Source organism: Neolamprologus multifasciatus, chromosome 2 (genome assembly GCF_963576455.1).
Source record: "Neolamprologus multifasciatus chromosome 2, fNeoMul1.2, whole genome shotgun sequence".
Classification (NCBI taxonomy): Eukaryota; Metazoa; Chordata; class Actinopteri; order Cichliformes; family Cichlidae; genus Neolamprologus; species Neolamprologus multifasciatus.
The window spans coordinates 14,113,430-14,137,100 of NC_140440.1; the positions used below are offsets into that span (position 1 = coordinate 14,113,430).

Here is a 23,671-nt window from a genome sequence, read left to right on the forward strand (position 1 = left end):
TGCAGTGTTTTGTGTTGTTTCACTTTAAATTTCTTTAAAAGGAAAAAGCTGAAAATTTAAATAGTTAAAAGTTGAAATGTAAATAGTTGGTTTTTGTATTATATGATTTATTTATTACATTTTATGTGGAGTGAATAAATAAAACTATATTTACGGTGGCCCCTACAGACAAATCACGTACAAACTCCAAAAAACATACAAAACACAACAGAAGTGCTCCAGGATGCTAGGGGGCAGTGTTGAGCTTTTGTTACTTAGTGGCTACACAAGCCAGGAAGTACCAACGACCGGATTTGGTGGGTTTTTTTGTCCCAGTCCAGCCCTGTATGCAGCTCATCTGCAGTCTGGTATTAAAACATCTTCATATTCAGAAAGCAGAATTTCCGAGTTCTGAGTACAATCAAAGCACCACGACTGCAGTTTTTGTGTTGGATGTAAAAAGCACACGTGACGCTGTGACGTAGGCTAGAAACATGGCGGCGAGTTGGAAATAACACAAAATTCCCTTACGTGGCCTTTTGGTCGTTGCTCACTGCCACAGAAACTTTGTGCTTCAAGAAACAAACGTTACAAAAAACTGTTCAACCTGTCGATCAATGAGTTTCCTTTGGCATCCTGAGTAATACAGTTAGTTTGTAATGTGGCTGCTGCATGTCAGAGCTTTGTACTGTATGTTTGTTCCAGATCACTCCGTGCATTTAGCTCTGACACTGTCCATCAGTTTGAAGATTAAATCAAATCAGTTTGACTGTAAATCCATCAGCAGCTTTCCATCAGGATACCAAAGTAAACTCTGTCCTTTACACTGCTGGGTCCAAACTCCTACTCCATCCATTGGAGGTATTGAAATGTTTTGTATCTTTTTATTTAATAGAAACAAGCTCCTAAAAATAATCTTTGATTATTGCAGGCCTCTTTGTTAATGTGCATTGTAGCTCATGAGCCCACAGTTTGAACAGACACCAAATATTTAAATGGTTCAGAAAAGATGCAACTAAGATTTGAATGTGTACATGAAGCCTCAGTTTAGGATTTGTATAGTAAATTATATGATGAACCTTGCTGTGGATGGATGATCACGGACGTGCTCTTGAGTGAAGTTCGGCCCATCGTCAGCATCTTTGCCGTATGATTGCATTTGTCTCTGCCTCACAGTTTTATTGAGGCGATAAAACATTAATGCTCATCCTCCATCTTTGCTCTGCTAATGTGCTCATAGTATTATAACCATAACCAGAGCTAGTCACCAGGTAGTGCACTATTATATGCTCTCTGCTCTTTATCCTCACCCACAACTGTGGACAAGCCTTCCTGAGCCTGATTCTGTTGACGGTTTCTTCCTGTCAAAGGGAGTTTTACACACCCCAGGGTCACCGGGTGCTTGTTCACTGCAGGTTGTGTGATTGTTTTGGTTTCTTTCACATATTGTAGGGTCTTGGGGCACGTGCAGTCCTGTCAAAGAGAGAAGAAACTCCAGTGCATGAACAGAGATGGGTTACTGCGCTCAGCTTCTGTCAGCTGCACTAGCCTCCGGTTTTTGTCCCACCCATGATTTGGAGCAGCTCACCATAACATAGCAGGTTGGCCCCAAACTCTGCCTGCAAGAGTCCTTTTTAAAAAGGAGCTGAGGACTTTTAAATGTAGTTCAAGCACAGGTCAGCGAGGGAAGGCAATCATGCTCAGGCCTAATATGTCCAAATCCTACTTAGGTGTTTATCAGCCATTATGCCAGGTCAGTCAAACACACATCCACTAATCCGTCTTACTGGTTCCTGCTTTGGTGCCGACCAACCTGTCAAGCCAGCCTGGAAGGAAAGTTTCTCATTTTGAAATAAAACAAATCTTTTCTGGCTGATAGTTTTTCTTATGCAGCCGTACACGAACCAGCTGCATGTCTCCTCACATTCCTCGTCACTCTTGCAGCAGGTAAACATCATCAGCATGTTGCTGCTGCTGCCACCAGTGTGCTTTCCCACTCGTGCAGCATTGACATGTTGGAATCCCGAGCTGAAGCCTTCACTTTCTACACAATCGAACACACAATCCTCTCGTGCTCTTAGTGCTTTGGTTTTCAACTTCGAACCAGCTCGGCATGTCTTTTATTCAAGTTTCAATCGAGCTTCTCTACTGCAGATGATTGATTAGGTTTGACTACTTAATATTTATAATGAGACCATAAACATATTTAAAAATGAGATGCGCATTTATTCACACAAAGCTTAGAACTCTATGAATAATAAGATAAACAATGTGTCATAAATGTAACACTTTAGAATATGTAGAATAAATACATTTCAAGGGGCGTGCGCCAGTTTAACCAAATGACAGTTTACATTACAATCAATATACAGCCAATATTTAGCAGTAGCGTGTTATACTAGTGTTCAAAAAAACTAAAACACTACTTAAGTGCAAACATCAGACATTGACAGTTGACCGTACAAACCAGCAATCAGCAACGTTTTGCTGTGGATCCGTCTCTTCCACACATCCAGGCTGGGAGGAACCACTGGTGTAGTATGCATGCAGCATGTTGTGTGGTGTAGTATGCATGCAGCATGTTGTGTGGTGTAGTATGCATGCAGCATGTTGTGTGGTGTAGTGTGCATGCAGTATGTTGTGTGGTGTAGTGTGCATGCAGTATGTTGTGTGGTGTAGTATGCATGCAGCATGTTGTGTGGTGTAGTATGCATGCAGCATGTTGTGTGGTGTAGTATGCATGCAGCATGTTGTGTGGTGTAGTGTGCATGCAGTATGTTGTGTGGTGTAGTATGCATGCAGCATGTTGTGTGGTGTAGTGTGCATGCAGTATGTTGTGTGGTGTAGTATGCATGCAGCATGTTGTGTGGTGTAGTGTGCATGCAGTATGTTGTGTGGTGTAGTATGCATGCAGTATGTTGTGTGGTGTAGTGTGCATGCAGTATGTTGTGTGGTGTAGTGTGCATGCAGTATGTTGTGTGGTGTAGTGTGCATGCAGTATGTTGTGTGGTGTAGTATGCATGCAGTATGTTGTGTGGTGTAGTGTGCATGCAGTATGTTGTGTGGTGTAGTGTGCATGCAGTATGTTGTGTGGTGTAGTGTGCATGCAGTATGTTGTGTGGTGTAGTATGCATGCAGTATGTTGTGTGGTGTAGTGTGCATGCAGTATGTTGTGTGGTGTAGTGTGCATGCAGTATGTTGTGTGGTGTAGTGTGCATGCAGTATGTTGTGTGGTGTAGTATGCATGCAGTATGTTGTGTGGTGTAGTATGCATGCAGTATGTTGTGTGGTGTAGTGTGCATGCAGTATGTTGTGTGGTGTAGTGTGCATGCAGTATGTTGTGTGGTGTCGTATGTAGTGACTGGTATGGTGGAGTTTCCAGAGGAGAAGAGCTCAGTTTTGGTTTGATGTTTGATGTTTTATGAGCACAAACTGGGGAATTTTCAGTTGCACCAAACTGTTCAAACGTTTAATGTCAGTGATGCTTTTTACAGAGCGATTCACGACCGTCATGACTTAGTCCTCCTCCTCAAAAACTCCGATTGATATTCATTATACATGAACATATTTAAAAAAGGGGTTAAAACAATTGAATTTATTCATTAGGATGAACTTCATGACTTGTCACTATATCTGGTAGTTTTGAGGTAAATTCAGGTGATTAGTGTATTTGAGTTCACAGTCGGTTAATCTCACGCCGTTTACTCTGGTTTTTAAACTGCGTCTCAGTTTGCAGCATTGTTCACTGTAGAATGGACAACACAAAATGTCAGTTGGAGCCCTTCACTTCAGTCTACACTGTCGAGCGTTTTCACATCATAATTCATATTCTGGGAAGGAAGTGTGTCATGGTCATTTTGGGTGTGACCCGGTTGCCTCTTTTGCTTTTGCCCATTTTACTGAGGCCGATGTACATGCCAGGGTACGCAGCGGACTCATAGGCGTTGTAGTTGTTGGCCAGGATATTCTCCTTGAACTTGCATTCATCGTTGTAGTGTCCCTGAGAGGAAGAGGAAGATGAAACGTTAGAAACATGAAAGATTTTACATGTCAGCGTTTAGTCTGTGTGCTCCTGTTTCTGTGCAGTCATGTTGGTGCAGCAGCTCCCACAGGACAACCAGCCTGGATGTGAGAACTCCTCAGTGTGTGTCTGAGGTTTCATCGAGAGTAAGAGTGAATTATTCTTTCACAGGGTGGAAACAAATTTAGCATCTCGTTAGTGATCACAACTGAGTACAACTGGTAGTTTCTCAATGGATTGGTCCCAAGGAACTCGGCGACGATCTAAGACAGATTTACACGAGTTGGGAAGAGCTCTTGGAGACATTTCTAAACAGCTGTAGATTCCAAGACCATCAGCTCAAACATCTGTACATAACACAAGTTTGGATGTGTCACCGCATCACCACACACACTTAGGAAGAAGAGCCAAAGAATCAGAATCACTCCAGAGTGTATTAAGGAGTCACTAAAGATGTCACAAAAGTACATAGAACAAGCTTTAACCCTTTAAGACCTACCATAGAACCAAGTCCGCCAGAGCTTATATTATATTTTTACATGCTGTGGAGCCATTTTTGGGAACATTTCAAGTTGATATACATCAATACAACCATTATAGCCCAAACTTTAATAATATGTCTGCATTAAGTGCATAGTAATTACATCAATTGCAAAAAAGTGCAATAAACTACAAAAAAATTGAAAATAGTTTTTGTTTTTTAACATATATTTCTAGTTAGAGAAATTTAAGAGGCTTATCCCTCAAAACTGTAAATACAAAAAAATTGCACAAAATAGTTTCCCACCACAGGAAATTTATTTTGAGTGTCTTCATAGTTTTATTTTTGAAATACACCAATTTTTTATATACTGCAGGAAAAACGAAAATAAATATTATAATGCAGATTTGCAAAAAAGCAGCATATGCATCAAAATAAACTATTTCCAGCAGTGCAATATGAGTCCTAAGCATCCCAGAAACGACACAGAAAGTCATAAAGTCAAAGATAACTTTTAAAAACACCAGTATAGGCTCATGAGGCCCTGATGGTAAAAGTTTAACTTTTTGGTAGGTTTGGATAAATCTAAAATGAATTGTTTTCCACTCTTTTGTAATAAGAGCACCGTACCAACAGTCAAACACAGTGGTGTTATTATGATAGTCGGGAGCTTCTCTGCTCCTTCAGGACCAGGAGGACTTGCTTATCGATGGAGTCACAAATTCTGTTTTCTGCCAGAAACATGGACAATACCCCCATCAGTTCAGGGCAGCGTTTCTGCAGAATGACAATAATCCGACACACACATCAAGTCCACATCTGAAAGGCTCCAATACATAAAAACAAGTACATTGATATGTAAGTAAAAAAATGTTTTCGAGTGGTGCAGTCAAGGTCCAGACTGGAATCCAGCTGAGATGCTGCTGCTGGAAAAGCCTCCAATGCAACTGAATTCATCCAAACTGTAAAACACTGTCAGTGCAAACGCTGGGTTAGAGTTCCAGCTGCCATCCGTGGCACAAACACTGATGATTAGAACGCTGATTGTGATCTGATGTCACAATGTCTACATGCACGCCTTCAGCACCGAACAAAGACAGTAAAGAAAAGAAACATAAACTAAATAAATATTTCTGCATGTGCACCACAAACCGAGCAGAAACACGTCCCTGTGAACTGCTGTGATCAGCTGCACCCCACGGTGCCTGCTTCTGTCCTCCGGCATGTGTCAGGTTTCTGCTTCTGCACAGTGTGTGAGCAGCTAGAGCAGGTTTATTTCTGATATCAGCCTCACAGCTTATTGACTGAAGCAGCTTTTGGAGTATTATTTTCCTGTGCTCGGTTTGTTTTGAAAGTTCAGTCGTATGCACATTAAGACACGACTGAAGCAATCTTTAGTTGTGCATGCAGGTCTGTATAAATGTGTACATATAGGACAACAGCTGGTGATTAGGTGTGTGTCTAACTTATGTTTAGCTGATTACTCTTTTACTTCTTATGAATTTGAATAAAACTACTGTCTCAATTTTAAGATTTTAGATTTAACTGAATTTGATCTTCCAGATAAATGAACAAGCCTGAGAGCAACTATCACAAACACATTAGGCACAAATAAGACACGCTTTGTTTCAGCATAACGTTCAGCACAATTTAACACAAACTGCATTTACAAATGTCTTGATGCTCAATCATCCAGGTAAGGAAACCTCCAAAAGTTCATCTGTTCAGCGTTTTGTGGGAGAAAGATTTCATCATCATCATCAGGTGACGTCTTCAGTCTCAGCTGACTGCAGGTTTCAATCTTATAAACAGGACATTTGCATAATGACTGAAACCAGCCCAGTGAGGGAACAATGGGCTGGGAGGTCAGTTCCTTAATCATAATTATGCAAATTCTCATGACCATTGATCAACAACCACTGATCAATGTCCATGAGTACCATTCTCAGAGAGTTGGGGAATGGCTGCGATCACAGCATTATGTAAGATGGTGACAGATGTACCCTTATTTACCTGATGTACCTGAGTAAATGTGGTTATCCCAGCTGGACTTTTGTCAAAGCTGTGAAGGCTCCTAAAGAAAGCTCCAGCCGATCCAGGAGAGAAGGACAACCGCTGCCCAAGAGAAAACCTGTAGTGATCCCGTACGTGTCAGGAGTATTGGAGCAGCTGAGACACATTTTTAATAAACACTACATCTCTGTGGCTTTTAACCCCCCCCCCCCCAAAAAAAAAAAAAATAAAATAAAAAAAAGAATAAATATAAAAATTGGTCCACCCCAAGTATCCGGGAGTGGACGGCACAACACAGAAGAGCGACCTCGTCAGGCCAGGACTCTGCAGTCTGTTCACACCTACAGGCCAGTGGACACTCTTTCAATGATGAGGATGTAACATCCTGGACAGGGAGGAACGCTGGTTTGAGGGCGGAGTCAAGGAGGCCATTTACGTGAAAAGGGAAAGACCATCTCTGAATGGAGGAGGGGCCTAAGGGTCCATCTGTCACCATCTTAAATGCTGTGATCGCAGCCATTCCCCAACTCTCTGTGAATGGGACCATTGATCAGTGGTTGTTGATCATGACAGTTATATTAATGATCATGAAACTGACCTCCCAGCCCATCGTTCCTTCAGTCGGCTGGTTTCAGTCATTATGCAAATGTCTGTTTATAAGATTGAAACCTGCAGTCAGCTGAGACTGAAGACGTCACCTGATGATGATGAAACATTTCTCCCACAAAACGCTGAACAGATGAACAGAATCAACTTTTGGAGATGCGTTCTACAAACTTCAGTAAATCACAGTTTGTATCATTTGTTTTAATGTACTTTCCCTCAAAACCTTTTTGAAACGCCAACAAATACAAATGCAGATGTGTGTGTGTGTGTGTGTGTGTGTGTGTGTGTGTGTGTGTGTGTGTAATTACAAGTAAGTGTAGATTGTCTCATTTATAGTCCTGGAGTGGGTTGGCTGACCACCATCACCATCCAGCAGTCATTTCATTCTGCCAGTTAAACCGTAACTTAAACTATTTATGCCCATTTAAGGCATAAATAGTTTAGCATTTAGCATGATGCCGCTCGTTTCAAAAACATTTCCACTTATTAAATTTATTACAAATGTCAGTGAGTGGCTGGTGGAGGGTTACAGCATGAACATATGCATGCATCACAAGCCCCCGTGTGCAACAATGACAGCAGTTAAAGGTTCTTACCGAGCCGTAGAGTTTCCCTTTGTCATTCATAGCAACGAAGAGACCGCTTCTCACCCCATAGAGAGTCACCACTCCTCTCTCCACCGGAGAAATTTCTAGCAGGGCTGGAGAGAAACATGAAAAGGACAAGTTGGTAATTATAGTAAAGTCATCAGGTGCTGCATATCTGCAGAAGATTAGCTCCTGTATGTTTATGTTTCTTAGTGAAATGGTTCATGTCATATAATGAAACTTGAAAAACCCATAAAAACAACATAGAAAACAAATACTTTAATATAATCTTTCTGTTTTAGGGTTGGAGCCTGGCATGTTCTCCACCATAATGGGTCGACACGGCCTTCTTTTGAAAGTTTGTGTTTGTGACATGAACAATGGCGTTGAACCAGACACACTTACACTAAAGGCTCATTCTTATAAAATATTTCTCCATTTCCACGACACAAAAACAAATATGCACTTTGTTATTTTGATTTGATTATCTGATTCCAGTTTGTTCACATAAACAGCATCAGTGCTGAAGGCCTGTGTTAGCTATCACCTCTACAGCGTCAGCCTCCACAGCAACTCCACAGACTCCCAGTGCTTTGGAAAATGATGTGACTGGTCCCAGTGCCTTAGAAGAAGCATCCAGGGGCTGCAGGCCTGTAGCACTGACCTCTCATATCATGAAGGCTAAGGAGACGCTTCATAAACGCCATCTCCTGCATGTGTTTATATGTCACTACTATACGTATAGACATGCACATTCCTCTTCTCTCTTGTGTAGTTTGTATTTTGCCACGTTGCTGCAAGTTTCAGATCATTTATTTTCTCGTATGATTCACCTGAAGCATCAGGCTGTGTTTTCCTTCTTTTGGATTCTGTGTGTCGTCAGCAGAAGAACTGCTCATATCAATCAGACAAACAACAAACACAAAACCTCTGAGCCCAAAAAGGTGGTCAGATGAGAAGCTTATAATGCACAAACACATTAGTGCAGTCATGCAGTCATTACTGAGTCTGTGCCCCATAATTCCAATCAAGTGTTTAATAATTCATCCATTCAACCTGTAACTGTGATCCAAACAGCAGCGTCAACCTAGCAGGAAGATCACTTTGCTTTTGAGATCAGATCAGATACGTTTTATAAATATCTATTTACTCACAGTTTACTGCAAAGATCATATTTGAATTCAAAACTAACTAGAAAAATTTGCATTTCCTGCGAAAATGCAGTGTGGATGCTTTAAAGCTGAAGCTGTCTGCAAAAACTATCTGAAAAAGCTGAAAAGTTGCAGAAATTGTAAAAACTTTGCAGAAGCAAAGGAACTTTGCTAAAAAGTAATAACTTAGCAGAACTGCAATATCTTAGAGGAAACATAATACTTGGCAGAAATATTGTAACTTACCAGAAACATGATAACTTCTCAAATATACAAGAATTTAGGAGAAATAGTATAAGATAACAGAAATAATATATTTAGCCAAAAGTACTTAAACATTACAGAAACACTATGATTTAGAAAAATAGTACAACATAGCAGAAATACTGTGATTTACCAGAGACACTGTGATGAACTATGAATATTGTAATTTTAAATTAAGACTATGTTTTAGCACAAATACTATAATTTGACAGAAATACTATCATTTGGCAGAAATACTATGTTTCAGCACAAATACTCTAGTTTAGCACAAATATTATAACATAGCAGAAATACAATTATATAGCAGAAATGCTATATTTAGAAAGAGAAATATAATATAGTAGAAATAATATGATTTAGCAGAAATACTGTAATCAGCACATATACTGTAACATGAAAGAAATTCCTCCACTTAGTAGTAATACTATAACATAACACAAATGTTATGATTTGGCACAAAAACCATGATTTGGCAAAAATACTATGATTTAGCAGAAATACTATGATTGAGCAGAAGTACTAAGATGTAGTAAAAGTACTTTGATTTAACAGAAATACAATTATGGAGGAGTAATAATTTAAAATGGGAGAAATATTGATACACACACACACACACAGAGCCTAAAGGGAACAGTATTTGTGCCATGGAGTGTTAACAAGAATGTGAGGTCCATATTAGAAAAGCTGCTAAAATCATAAAAGTTTGCAGAATTGTAATAAATAATCAATATGAATGACTGGTCTGTGATAGTGTATTAATTTGTAGGGAAAAAAACATGTTGACCAAGGTGTAATTGAATCCACGACGTTTGTGTTGCAGAACCATGTCACTACCAACTGTGCCACTGGGGAAGAGAGCGGGCGCCTGGAAAACAGGGTGATGAGCAGTCAGAATTAGATCGCGGTGAGAGGCGAAAAACGCCGTTTTTTGGAGTTACAAAACGTTGTGTAACTCAAAAACTAGGTGGACTAGAAACATAATTCTTGTACTGGGTGAATCAGTGGACTTTGGTGTACTTTGACTGCGATTTTCATTGCTCTTTGTACAACCGTCGCTGAGATATGACGAGAGAAAAAACGGCAGACCTCAGATATGATTGGCTGGCTGGGAAGCCGTGCAGGCCCCAATATGCAAATTTGAATGCCTCAGCCCTCAGATATGATTGGCTGGCTGGGAAGCCATGCAGTCTCTGATTTGTAAATTTGAATGTCTCAGTCCTCACAGAGGATTGGCTGCCTGGGGACCTGGCAGTAATATATAGAAATAGTATGATTAAGCATAAATACTACATTTAGTAGAAATACTATGTTTTAGCACAAATACTATAAAAAGCAGAAATACTATAATTTAGCAGAAATACTATATTAAGCACAAATACTATATTAAGCACAAATACTATAAAAAGCAGAAATACTATATTAAGCACAAATACTATATTAAGCACAAATACTATATTAAGCACAAATACTATAAAAAGCAGAAATACTATAAAAAGCAGAAATACTATATTAAGCACAAATACTATAAAAAGCAGAAATACTATATTAAGCAGAAATACTATAATTTAGCAGAAATACTATAAAAAGCAGAAATACTATAATTTAGCAGAAATACTATATTAAGCAGAAATACTATAAAAAGCAGAAATACTATAAAAAGCAGAAATACTATATTAAGCACAAATCCTATAAAAAGCAGAAATACTATATTAAGCAGAAATACTATAATTTAGCAGAAATCCTATAAAAAGCACAAATCCTATAAAAAGCAGAAATACTATATTAAGCACAAATCCTATAAAAAGCAGAAATACTATATTAAGCAGAAATACTATAATTTAGCAGAAATACTATAAAAAGCAGAAATACTATATTAAGCACAAATCCTATAAAAAGCAGAAATACTATATTAAGCACAAATCCTATAAAAAGCAGAAATACTATATTAAGCAGAAATACTATAATTTAGCAGAAATACTATAAAAAGCAGAAATACTATATTAAGCACAAATCCTATAAAAAGCAGTAATACTATATTAAGCACAAATCCTATAAAAAGCAGAAATACTATATTAAGCACAAATCCTATAAAAAGCAGAAATACTATATTAAGCAGAAATACTATAATTTAGCAGAAATACTATAAAAAGCAGAAATACTATATTAAGCACAAATCCTATAAAAAGCAGTAATACTATATTAAGCACAAATACTATATTAAGCACAAATACTATATTAAGCAGAAATACTATATTAAGCAGAAATACTATAAAAAGCAGAAATACTATAAAAAGCAGAAATACTATATTAAGCACAAATCCTATAAAAAGCAGTAATACTATATTAAGCACAAATCCTATAAAAAGCAGAAATACTATATTAAGCACAAATCCTATAAAAAGCAGAAATACTATATTAAGCAGAAATACTATAATTTAGCAGAAATACTATAAAAAGCAGAAATACTATATTAAGCACAAATCCTATAAAAAGCAGTAATACTATATTAAGCACAAATACTATATTAAGCACAAATACTATATTAAGCAGAAATACTATATTAAGCACAAATCCTATAAAAAGCAGAAATACTATATTAAGCAGAAATACTATAATTTAGCAGAAATACTATAAAAAGCAGAAATACTATATTAAGCACAAATCCTATAAAAAGCAGTAATACTATATTAAGCACAAATCCTATAAAAAGCAGAAATACTATATTAAGCACAAATCCTATAAAAAGCAGAAATACTATATTAAGCAGAAATACTATAATTTAGCAGAAATACTATAAAAAGCAGAAATACTATATTAGGCACAAATCCTATAAAAAGCAGTAATACTATATTAAGCACAAATACTATATTAAGCACAAATACTATATTAAGCAGAAATACTATATTAAGCAGAAATACTATAAAAAGCAGAAATACTATAAAAAGCAGAAATACTATATTAAGCACAAATACTATAAAAAGCAGAAATACTATATTAAGCAGAAATACTATAATTTAGCAGAAATACTATAAAAAGCAGAAATACTATAATTTAGCAGAAATACTATATTAAGCAGAAATACTATAAAAAGCAGAAATCCTATAAAAAGCACAAATCCTATAAAAAGCAGAAATACTATATTAAGCACAAATCCTATAAAAAGCAGAAATACTATATTAAGCAGAAATACTATAATCCACACTCTCATTACACATACACACACTCTCATTACACATACATATAGGATCTTGGGACACACTCTCATTACACATACACATACATATAGGATCTTGGGAGTGGGCACGCTACACGGAATCCCAATTACCATCAGGGTGTACACCTCACCCCCGGCGTCGTTGCCCACCTCTCAATTTTAATTACACGTAGACATTGAGGGCTAGCAGGAGGGACTACACATACATCAACACTACAATGAGCGGGTGGAGGGAGGTTAGGAGTCTTCTCTCACCCTCGTTCTCTGCTTTCTGCTGGAGCAGGGGGGCTAGGAGGAGGAGTTGGCCGTCCGACTGGGATCCGGAATGTGGGGCCTCCCTGCTGCTGCGGAGTCGGGGCGGTCTGCTTCTCCCCACCGCAGGGAAAAGGGTAACACAACCTGGGTCTGGGTGCAGTTCCCCCCTCCAGGGGCAAGGGTACCTAGACCCGGTTCGTAGAGTACGCTTGGGGAGTGTGATTGTGTGTACAGCGTCTCTTTATGTCTGTCTCCACGTTGGTTGAGTGTGGAGTAAGTGCATATGAGAGCATGAGGGTGGGAATGGATGTTTGTATCTGTGTGTGCCTGTATGTCTGTGTCTATATGTCAGGTTGGGTATCAGATGCCACCTCTCTGAGGACAGCTCAGGCCCTCCAAGGTTTGGAGGCCTATCTCCCCCCACCACTTCCCCTGCCGGGGGCGGACTCCCTCAGACATCGGTGCGTTGGTGGTTCTTTGTGTCCGGGGGTGGGCGTCCGGGTACACACCGGCTCACTCCTTGGCGGCTGCTTATCGGGGCCTGGAGCCTGGGGCTCGCTTGGGCCACTTCGGAGGTGGGGTGCCCCCGGCCTCTCGGCCTGGGGCTCAGTCACTCAGGCACAGCTGGCTGCCGGCGGAGCTCACGGGCACGTCACTGCAGCCCCCCTGGCTTCTGCTCCGTGGCTGCTGGGTGACCCCTCATCTGGGACTCTCCTCAGCTCTTTCTGGGACGGTGGCACGGCTGCCCCTCTGTTGGTCTTCCTTGGTCTCTTGTGTTCTGGGGGCCTCTGGATGTCTGGAGTTTTGATCTCCTCCATACCTGCTTCATGCCCTGGAGGACGGGGCAGTGGCCCCCCACACCCTCTAGCAGATCATTACATGAGGGAACCTTTTAAGAAAACAAGCGCGTCCATGCTCACAGGTGTACACACGGGTGATCACACACACAAACTACACCCTTTTTGGCTCCTACCTCAAAGCACACTGTGCTGTCGATCTTACGTGCTGCACAATAATGTTTAATATTTAGTATTTACTGTCATATTCCCATATATCATTGTGATGTGGTTTATTGTATTACTCTCGTTTTCTTCTGCTTGTTTTCTTTTTTCTTTCTCAACAGGTGATCCAGGTGATCGATATATGTATTTTTTTTTTTTTTTTTTTTTTTCTGCTTATTCTGTTGGTTTTTGTTTTTTGCCCTTCTCCCCCGTCCCTCTTCTCAACTGTTTTTCTTTCCCTCTTTCTTTCTCCCTTTTCTTTCCCCCAGTCAAGTCTGTCCTGTATTCAGCAAGTGAAAATAAAATAAAGAATAAAAGGTGAATCAAATGGACCATTACGGCAAAGCTGGGATGGTCAATTTGGTAAAGAAAATCCGTTGGGCATCTTTCTTCGCCTTTAGACAATAATTCTGATGGCAAAAGAGCCAAACGGGACAGGCAAAAAAAAAAAAAAAAAAAAAAAAAAAAGAAATACTATAATTTAGCAGAAATACTATAAAAAGCAGAAATACTATATTAAGCACAAATCCTATAAAAAGCAGTAATACTATATTAAGCACAAATCCTATAAAAAGCAGAAATACTATATTAAGCACAAATCCTATAAAAAGCAGAAATACTATATTAAGCAGAAATACTATAATTTAGCAGAAATACTATAAAAAGCAGAAATACTATATTAAGCACAAATCCTATAAAAAGCAGTAATACTATATTAAGCACAAATCCTATAAAAAGCAGAAATACTATATTAAGCAGAAATACTATAATTTAGCAGAAATACTATAATTTAGCAGAAATACTATATTAAGCACAAATCCTATAAAAAGCAGAAATACTATAAAAAGCAGAAATACTATATTAAGCACAAATACTATAAAAGCAGAAATACTGTAATATGATTTGGTAGAAAAACTATAATTAATCAGAAATACTATATTTTGCAGAAATACTATATTAAGCACAAATCCTATAAAAAGCAGAAATACTATATTAAGCACAAATCCTATAAAAAGCAGAAATACTATAAAAAGCAGAAATACTATAATTTAGCAGAAATACTATATTAAGCACAAATCCTATAAAAAGCAGAAATACTATAATTTAGCAGAAATCCTATATTAAGCAGAAATACTATAAAAAGCAGAAATCCTATAAAAAGCAGAAATACTATATTAAGCACAAATCCTATAAAAAGCAGAAATACTATAAAAAGCAGAAATACTATATTAAGCAGAAATACTATAAAAAGCAGAAATACTATAAAAAGCAGAAATACTATATTAAGCACAAATCCTATAAAAAGCAGAAATATTATAAAAAGCAGAAATACTATAAAAAGCAGAAATACTATATTAAGCACAAACACTATATTAAGCACAAATCCTATAAAAAGCAGAAATACTATATTAAGCACAAATCCTATATTAAGCACAAATCCTATAAAAAGCAGAAATACTATATTAAGCACAAATCCTATAAAAAGCAGAAATACTATATTAAGCACAAATCCTATAAAAAGCAGTAATACTATATTAAGCACAAATCCTATAAAAAGCAGAAATACTATATTAAGCTCAAATACTATAAAAAGCAGAAATACTATAATTTAGCAGAAATACTATAAAAAGCAGAAATACTATAATTTAGCAGAAATACTATAATTTAGCAGAAATACTATATTAAGCACAAATCCTATAAAAAGCAGAAATACTATAAAAGCAGAAATACTGTAATATGATTTGGTAGAAAAACTATAATTAATCAGAAATACTATATTTTGCAGAAATACTATATTAAGCACAAATCCTATAAAAAGCAGAAATACTATTTTAAGCACAAATCCTATAAAAAGCAGAAATACTATAATTTAGCAGAAATACTATAAAAAGCAGAAATACTATAACACACACACACACACAGAAAGAGAGAGAAGCAAGTTTTTAGGTCAGTCAAGCAGCCTGGGAGCTGCTAAATTTGAATCCACCAATCAGAGAGGCCGTGTACTTTTTCCCGCCAAAACAGGTGCAGCCGTTTTTACACACGCAGCAGAGAGACAGGATTTTTGCAGTCTATTTCTCATAGTGAGGACTAAACTCAAACAAATGACCATAATTTCCTAACCGTAGGGGCTAGAATGGTCATTCTTACACCGTTTTCTTCAGAAGAGATGGGGGAATCTTAAAGTGTTCACAATTTATCATTAAAATATGAATTATTAAAGATATTTGACTTGTAATGCACCATAACTGAGTAGAGGCGAAGCGAAAACTGCCTTGACTTCCCCTCAAATAACGCTTTGTAACTCTAAATCTATTTGGAGTATTGATATCATTCTTTCACCGTAAGAGACAGCAGGCTTTGGTGAACAGTCATGGAAATTTTCAGGTCTCTGTGGAAATCCATTAAAAAGATATGACGAGAGAAAAAATTGCCTCATTTCCAGAGTTTGAAATCTGAAGAAATCTGAGCGAGGGACAAATTTCCTGCCCTCAAACAAACGTAATTCATGGCCAAATGGTAATAGGTGAGAAAAAAAATCTTAAATTGTGAGCGTCAGGAGTGTCTGAAGATATATTGGCACAAGCCTCATGTCCTGACTTCGCTTCGTTAAGGAGATATGGCGATTCGAATATGCCTCTCATTAGAGAAATCCAGCGGTGATTTTGAACAAACTCTCTATTGACTTTCTATGGAGAGTTTTCAGACTTTGTGTTGGTCTGAGGCGATTTGCCAAAATTCTATAAATCCCACAACAATGATAGTGCCATTTTCTGAAAGCCAGCAAAAATACCTACATTTTGATGTATAATTTGTGGAAGTTGAGTGAAAATTGAGCAAGTAGCAAGAAGTTGTTCGGACATGAAGAGAAGACTGCGAAACCTACAGTGGCACACTGAAAGCCAAGTGCATAGCAACCATAACAACGCATGTATTTTCTGAAAAATCACAATTTTGCAACTCAAAACTTTAAGAAGGATAAAAATAAAACAGTAAAAGATTTGAAAAAGCTGATTTATACCTGAATAGCCCAATAATTTGAGAACATTTTAAAGTTTTAATGGTTGTTCTACGTGAAAATGTGAGGAAGTAGTTAAGTTTCAAAAACAAGCAAGTTTTAGCAGAATTGCGGAAGTTTCCCATTCATTTCAATGGGACAAATTAAAGGAAAAAAGCATAATATTTTAAAAAGTATAATAGCAAAAAATACCAAAAGATATAGCTGGAATTAGCAGAAATAGCAGAATATTGTGAAATTTGAACGGTGAAAATAGCACAAAAACACAAAACACGCCAAAAAACGAACGGAAGCCACTTGAAAAAGATTAATAATAAAGAATAAAGAGAAACAGGAACTCAATAGTGTGGATGCCTTAAAGCATCCACACAATTATAAGCCTGGTTTATAAATGGGGCTCTGGGATGATGTAAGTGGAGACTGGGTTAAAGGTTCTGCTCTGCTCTGTGAGGCAACATCTGGAGGCCAGTGATCAAACTGGTGCTTATAAAGAACTTTTTTACTTTAACTGAAAACTTAAAGTGCTTTTCACTGCAAGCACTAATGTATTATTCACACACATGCACAGATTCATTTTGGGGTATTTTGTTAGAGGACACTTTAGCACGTGTTGCTCTGCCTCCTGAACTCAGTCACTCTAAAGTGTTCTGGGAACATTTGAACATGAAATCACGTCGACTTCTGGGTTCGTTTCATATCTCTGCAGCCGATGTGCTGATCTGACAGACTGAGAAACCATTTCCTCATTATTGGAGAATAATTTACAAACATTTATTAAATAACACGTGTCAGTGATTCCAATGATTTTCTTATAGACAACATAATTAGACTTTTTGCAGAAAACCCGCCCCCTGCTGGCCATTGTTTTCAAGTTTATTGCAAACCTGACTTTATTTTTCTGACTGTCAGCAAGAATTCTTTTATTTATTTATTTATTTTTAGCTATTTATTAACATAATGCAACTGCATGATTTCTTATCTTTTGATGTAGAGATACAAAACAGAAGAATATAATAATGTACAGTATGTTTGCATGCAACAAGCAGTCTCCTCAATCCAGAAATCACTCGACCAAACTTTGACTTTTGAGATAGTTGGGTCTTTATATTTGTTCTTATCGTAGCAACAAATGATAAAGGTGATGAATCAGGGAAAGGAAAAATTACTTACTGTATCTGTTTTCATTGTGCACGCCCGTGATCTTCCCATTGGGTAAGACCTGAATGTGGAAACCAATGCCCACGTTGCAGTAAAGCCTTCTCAGTCTCTTTATGCCCAGCAGGTATTCTCCGTCTTTCGCTGTCACTTCCCTCTTGTCCCAGATGTTGCTGCTGGGTGAAACCAGCGATCCGGCACTTCGTACCGTTTGTCTCGTCCGGCTGATAACTGGAAGCGGAGCAGAGGAGCTGCACAGGAGGATCCCATACAGAAGAAGTGGGAGCTTGGACCTTGGTGATGACATACTCTACCTACCAGTCATAGAAGTACACAACGATTGTGTTGTGCTTATCCAACTGAATGTTTAGTTAGTGTGAATAAAACCTGGTGATAAAATCTTCAGTGATCAGAGAATTATCATAAAGACAATACCTTAGCTCCTGCACTCTCTAACGCCCGGTAAACATTTTCAGTGTGCATATTTAGACATCTTGAAACACCTCAAAACCCAGCGGGGGTCCAGTTTGCAACGTTTCGCGTTTCCTAATTTTGCTTTGTCCTCAGGTAGAGTCAGCACACAGAGAACACACTTATATGTGGCCCGTATTACATCACGCACCACCTGCTGTCATATCTGCCTGTGAGTCATAGATGCCGTAGAAGAACACAAACTGGGATATCAATAAAATACATTGTGACAGAAAACAAAGAGGAACACGCAAGCACACAGAAACACAGTAAATAATAAACAAAGACATCAGAAAGAGACTTTCAGACTTCTGAGCCACACTGGCCACTCATGTAGCCGTAAACTAGGACTGTAACTGAAAATATTCAGCAGCAGATCAAACACTGAAGAAAACCATCAACATATGATTCTCTCTGTCACTTTACCTGATGCTGCTGAAGTGAAGCAGAGCAAAGCTACAGCGGTCTGATTACAGACACAGCTGAGCAGTTTGTAGTTTGGCATCATTTTAAAACGTTTCTTGTTGGAGGTCATTTTTGAAATAACAAAACAAAACATAAACAAAACAGCGTCCGACGGCGCTGTAAACAACGCGAGACTGGTGCATGACAAGCAAGCGAATAATGCAGAAAACAGAGATTTGAGATGAGAAACTGTTCTTGAAGTACACTGAGAGAGAGAGTGCACGAAGTGTGATTTTATCCTGGTGGAAGTAAAACAGCCAAAGTCAGAGTCAAACATGAGGATGTTTATCAAACGTGAAGCGTAGCTTGGATGGAGAGTGACAAAACCTGCAGCTTCAGGCCACTTGGTTATGGCGTTCCACGTATGTCCTGCCTGCCAGCATCTTGCACCCTGCTGTTATGCGCTGGATTGTCTCAGGGGCATCTTTGCACAGCCTGCACCTGGGGTCTTGCCTTATGTCCTGCCATGATTAATGCTTTCTTTCAGTGCTGCGTTGCTAGCCATTGGTGCGACTTCTAAAAATAAGCCACTTCCTCTGCATACTGTGTGGGTCCTGTCCTTTCATGATGGTTCATTTTCTTGCTCTTCTTCTTCTGTCTCAGATTTCAACCCATCATGGCAGATGGCCCCGCCCCTCCCTGAGCCTGGGTTGTTCCTGTTGAAAAGGAGTTTTTCCTTCCCACTGTCACCAGGTGCTTTCTGATAGGGGATCGCTTGATTCCTGACACTCAGGGTGTATTTTTACTATCAGAATCATTAAAGCAGTGATAAACAATCAGTTAGCCAAGCTAGGCTTCTGTTAGTATCTATTTTCATATACAGCAGGCTGATTACTCACTGCAATGATCAGCTTCACCTACGTTTTAATGCAAAACTCCAAAGGTGATTTTTTTTAAAAGTACATTGTTCTGGAGTTTGTGGTTGTTGTCCCGTCTGTCACTGTTCAGTTATATAGACTGAACATTTCTTTGTTAGAGGGCAAACTTACAACATCAGCTGGGGTTCAAATCATTGTTTTTCCCCTGACTGTAACTCCAGCTGTGTTTCTTTTTGAATTGACTTGTTAGCATGATGACGCAGAAGCATTGCTCCTGAATGAAGCAGTAATGTTTTGACTTGTATTTTGGGGGAATGGTGCCCGACCTTTGAAGCAGTTTTTATCAGATTAGACTGATTATTATGTACTTGCAGTATTTTGTCTTTGTGACTGCAGACATAAATGCTGATAGTCCCTCCTCATTCATTTAGCCCCCAATAACAATACACACAAACATGTCTGTGTGCGTGCACAATATGAAACTTTCCTTAGTCTATGCTTGTGCTGGTAACATTGTCACTGTTAGTGAACAATACATCAGTGGAGGCTTGATATCATGCGACATGTGGTGCGTCAGAACACGCTCATGTAGGGCTTATTGTAGGGCTCGGAAAGATAAAGCAGACAGAGCCAGTGATAGGTCGTCTGTGTGCAAAGGAATAGTCAGCCCACTGGGAGGAAACCCCATAGTAGTTGTGACGTAGGTAACTATTCATCAACATTTGCTCTGACATCAAACGTCATCAAGAGAGTTCCCCCAAGCCATGAGAGAGAAACTGACACTGACAGGCTCGGAAAATCCTAATAATCCAATTCTTTTTCCGCTTCCATGGATGTAAGCCTAATCCCATTTGACATCTGGGCCCCTAAGCCTCACTATTGTTTAAGCAAGGTTGGCCAAACAATTATTTATTATATGTACATTTAGATTCATAAATGTTTAGTTAACAAGTATTTGAGATTTGGAAAAAATGATCCTTGACAAATACGGACCTACACACCGAAGGAGCTGATCTTCCAATAATGGACAAATCTAAAGTTCTTCTACAGATAGAAGAACACATCAGAACTAGGGCTGGGTATCGTCACTGATTTCTAGAATTGATTCAATTCCGATTCACAGGGTCCCGAATCGATTCGATCCACGATTCGATTTAATTCGATTCAATTCGATTCGATTCACTTTGATTTGAATCTGGGAAATTTTGACAGTCAGAAATATTATAATTCAGATCAGTACATTTACATATTTTTGTATCTATAAAAAGGAAGCTGACACTTTCCAGACTTTATCAAAGGTGTGAGCGTCACAGCAGAGGCCTTTGTGTCAAAGTAGCTGAAGATAAAACACAGAAAAACATGAAGGTGATTTTCCTGTTCTGGGATTTTATACAAATATTCTGCAGTAGATCAAAAACGAAAGAAAACCATTAATCAACACATGAACGTTACCTCTGAAGTTACAGCGGTTTTATTAGAGACACAGCGTTTTGCATTTTGCATAATTCTAAAAAGTTTAAATTTGTTCAGTATTGAACGGCAGAAATTAGGTTTTCTTTTCGGAAGTATATAAAACGAAAAAAAAAAACCCATCGGCCGACAGCGCTGTAAACAACAGTAGACTTGTGCGTAACAAGCAAGCGAATAATGAAGAAAACAGTACAGAGAGAGAGAGAGAGAGAGAGAGCGAGAGCGAGCTGTGCATCATGGTAGAAGCAAAACAATAAAAGTCAGAGTGAATACATGACGATGTTTATGTGAAGCGTAGTTTGGATCTTCTTTTGCTGCTGGTTCGGTCAATATTGTTTGGAGGGAGATAAAACTAACAGCTTTAGAATCAGCGCATAAAGGGCGTGAACACAAAGCTCGGACCTGCCGACAGATCAGAATCAGCGCGCTGTCGGCTTTCAGCCCCGACCGTGTCAGTGCGGTCAGGTGAGAAAGGCGACATCTCACTGATTCTGATCTGCGGGTCGCGCTGTGTGTTTAAGTCTTTGTGCAGAATCCGTGTTCCTGCTCTCATTTATTGTCTTAGCTGTTTGGTGGTTGTTGAAATTTTGTGAGATTTCACCAGAGATTCTGGCATTTCAGGCAAAATAAATTTATATTAAAAAATCGATTCAGGATTTTAATGAATCGATTTTACGTTATCCAAGCCAGAATCGATTTTAATTGATAAATCAATTATAAAAACCCACCCCTAATCAGAACACATTTTTAGCAGGTAATTATAAGGTTTGCTTTACTTCTGTTTTACCTGGATTATGAATATTACTTGGGAAAAAGGAGAAGAAGCGTCACAAATCCACATACAAAGCAGAACTTTATCTATGCCAATGTTAATGTTTGCACCTTTCATCCACACGTAAACGGCATTTTAGGTCACTGAAAATGGAGATTTTTTTAAAATCCCTGCCAGGGTGGAGATTTTCAAAAACTTACTTTTTGCATTTACGTGAGGAAAACGGAGAAAACGCAGTGTCAAAGGTGTGCGCCTTTTTTGACGTCACACTGTGCGCCACGTTATTGTTTGAAATGAATTTCTACAATGGCAGACAAAATACATACATAACATACTGTTACTGTTAATTTGACTCTCTGCAGTGTTTAAATGCTTACATATACACACACACAGTTACTGTCCCTCCAACAGAGGACTCAGTTCTGCTTCTATGCGCTGTTGGGTCTGTGTTACCACAGACCCCGCTAGTTTAGAGACTTATTCCTCATGAAGAAGACAAGACAGAACATCTTCAACCGGTCTTTAACTCGCTAACGAGTGAGAGGTTTGGTCAGAACCAGGCGGTGGAGCAATGCTCCTCACCTGTCCCTGAGCAGCTTCCTCGTAGCCTTTTTATTCCCATGACAGTTACAATACACAACACAACATAAGTACCTCCCACCATAAAACACCCAATGGTTACAATGGGTCATAAAAGTAGGAAGCTTACAACACAAGAAACAGATCTTTCAGATAGGATGTATCTGCAATAAAACCTCCCCCAGCACAGAGTGGCTGGAGAGGTGGTCAGAGACAAAGGAACGTCTTGATCCTATAGATTGAACTCAGACTTGTCAAATTTAAGAAACACAATGACAACATTCAACAATTAGACTTAACATGGGCCATCTATGATTGGCCAAAATTTCAAAATGGTTAGGAATATATCGCCACAGTCTCAGCCTCTTTCCCACCCCCCATTTATATGATGCACAAACAAAATACAACAATGGAGGATGTCAAGGCAGTAATATACCTGCTGCTTTGTCTACAGCTTTCTTTCAGTCTCGGGGACCATAGTGTTAGTTTGTGTGCAGCACTTCCTGCTGAGCTTCAAAAATTATGGTTTTGATTTTTGTGAGGGAGTTGCTTTTATGACTACTTGAGTGATGCCAACAACTGGTCAATCCCAATGGAAAACCCTAAAAATTAAGCCCTAAAAAGTCAAGCTGAGCTGAAGAAATAGTAGCTGTCACGGAGCAGTCGTAGTAGGGCTGGGTGATATGGCCTAAAATCCCTATCATGGTATAATTTGAAGAATGTGCGGCAACGATATATATCGCGATATATTCTTTTCTTCTATATAATGTATTTTTCACACTATAAGGATCACTTAAAATCCTTTCATTTTCTCAAAAATCGACACTGCCCCTTATAATCCAGTGTGCCTTATGTATGAATTCTGGTTGTGCCTACTGACCTCGAACCGATTCTATGTGCTACACGGCGCTCAAAACTCTTTAAAAAATGTTTTAGTGCGACTTCGGTAAGCTATGAAGCCGCACCGCTTGATGGATTGTTGGAGTATTACCGCTGCCGTAGTCAGGAGCCTTGCGGAGTAACCTGGGTCCAAAACTCCGTCTGCTTCAGGTCCCAAAGTCAAATGAACACTACAGCATCACTGAGAATTAAAAACTGTCTAAATTCATTCAAATGATCAGCGTTGCTGCTTTACCAGGTGTAACAGTTAAGTTTCACACCCAGGCATCCATGAAAACAGAATTTATTAAATTAGAGTTAGAAGTTAGCAGGAAGTTAGCGGAAGTTAGCTCGCTAGCTTCCACCTAAACATGATATGCCATGTTCTGAGAGATTTCTGAAAAAATTCAAACATACAGCTCTGCTATCACTTCCAACATAAATGAAGACAGAAAACTAAACAGCAGTGAC

General features: G+C 38.6%; 1 protein-coding gene across 1 annotated transcript; it reads right to left on the minus strand.

The window, feature by feature from the left end:
• Positions 1-2,800: 2,800 nt before the first annotated feature.
• On the minus strand, positions 2,801-18,540 carry LOC146524120 (fibroblast growth factor 4-like). The gene is made up of 3 exons (XM_085132055.1): positions 17,762-18,540; positions 7,697-7,800; positions 2,801-3,979 (listed from the first exon to the last, which is right to left on the minus strand). The coding sequence occupies exons 1-3, from the start codon at positions 18,051-18,053 to the stop codon at positions 3,803-3,805; spliced, it is 573 nt and encodes a 190-aa protein (XP_084988181.1). The 5' UTR covers positions 18,054-18,540; the 3' UTR covers positions 2,801-3,802.
• Between the last annotated feature and the right edge of the window lie 5,131 nt (positions 18,541-23,671).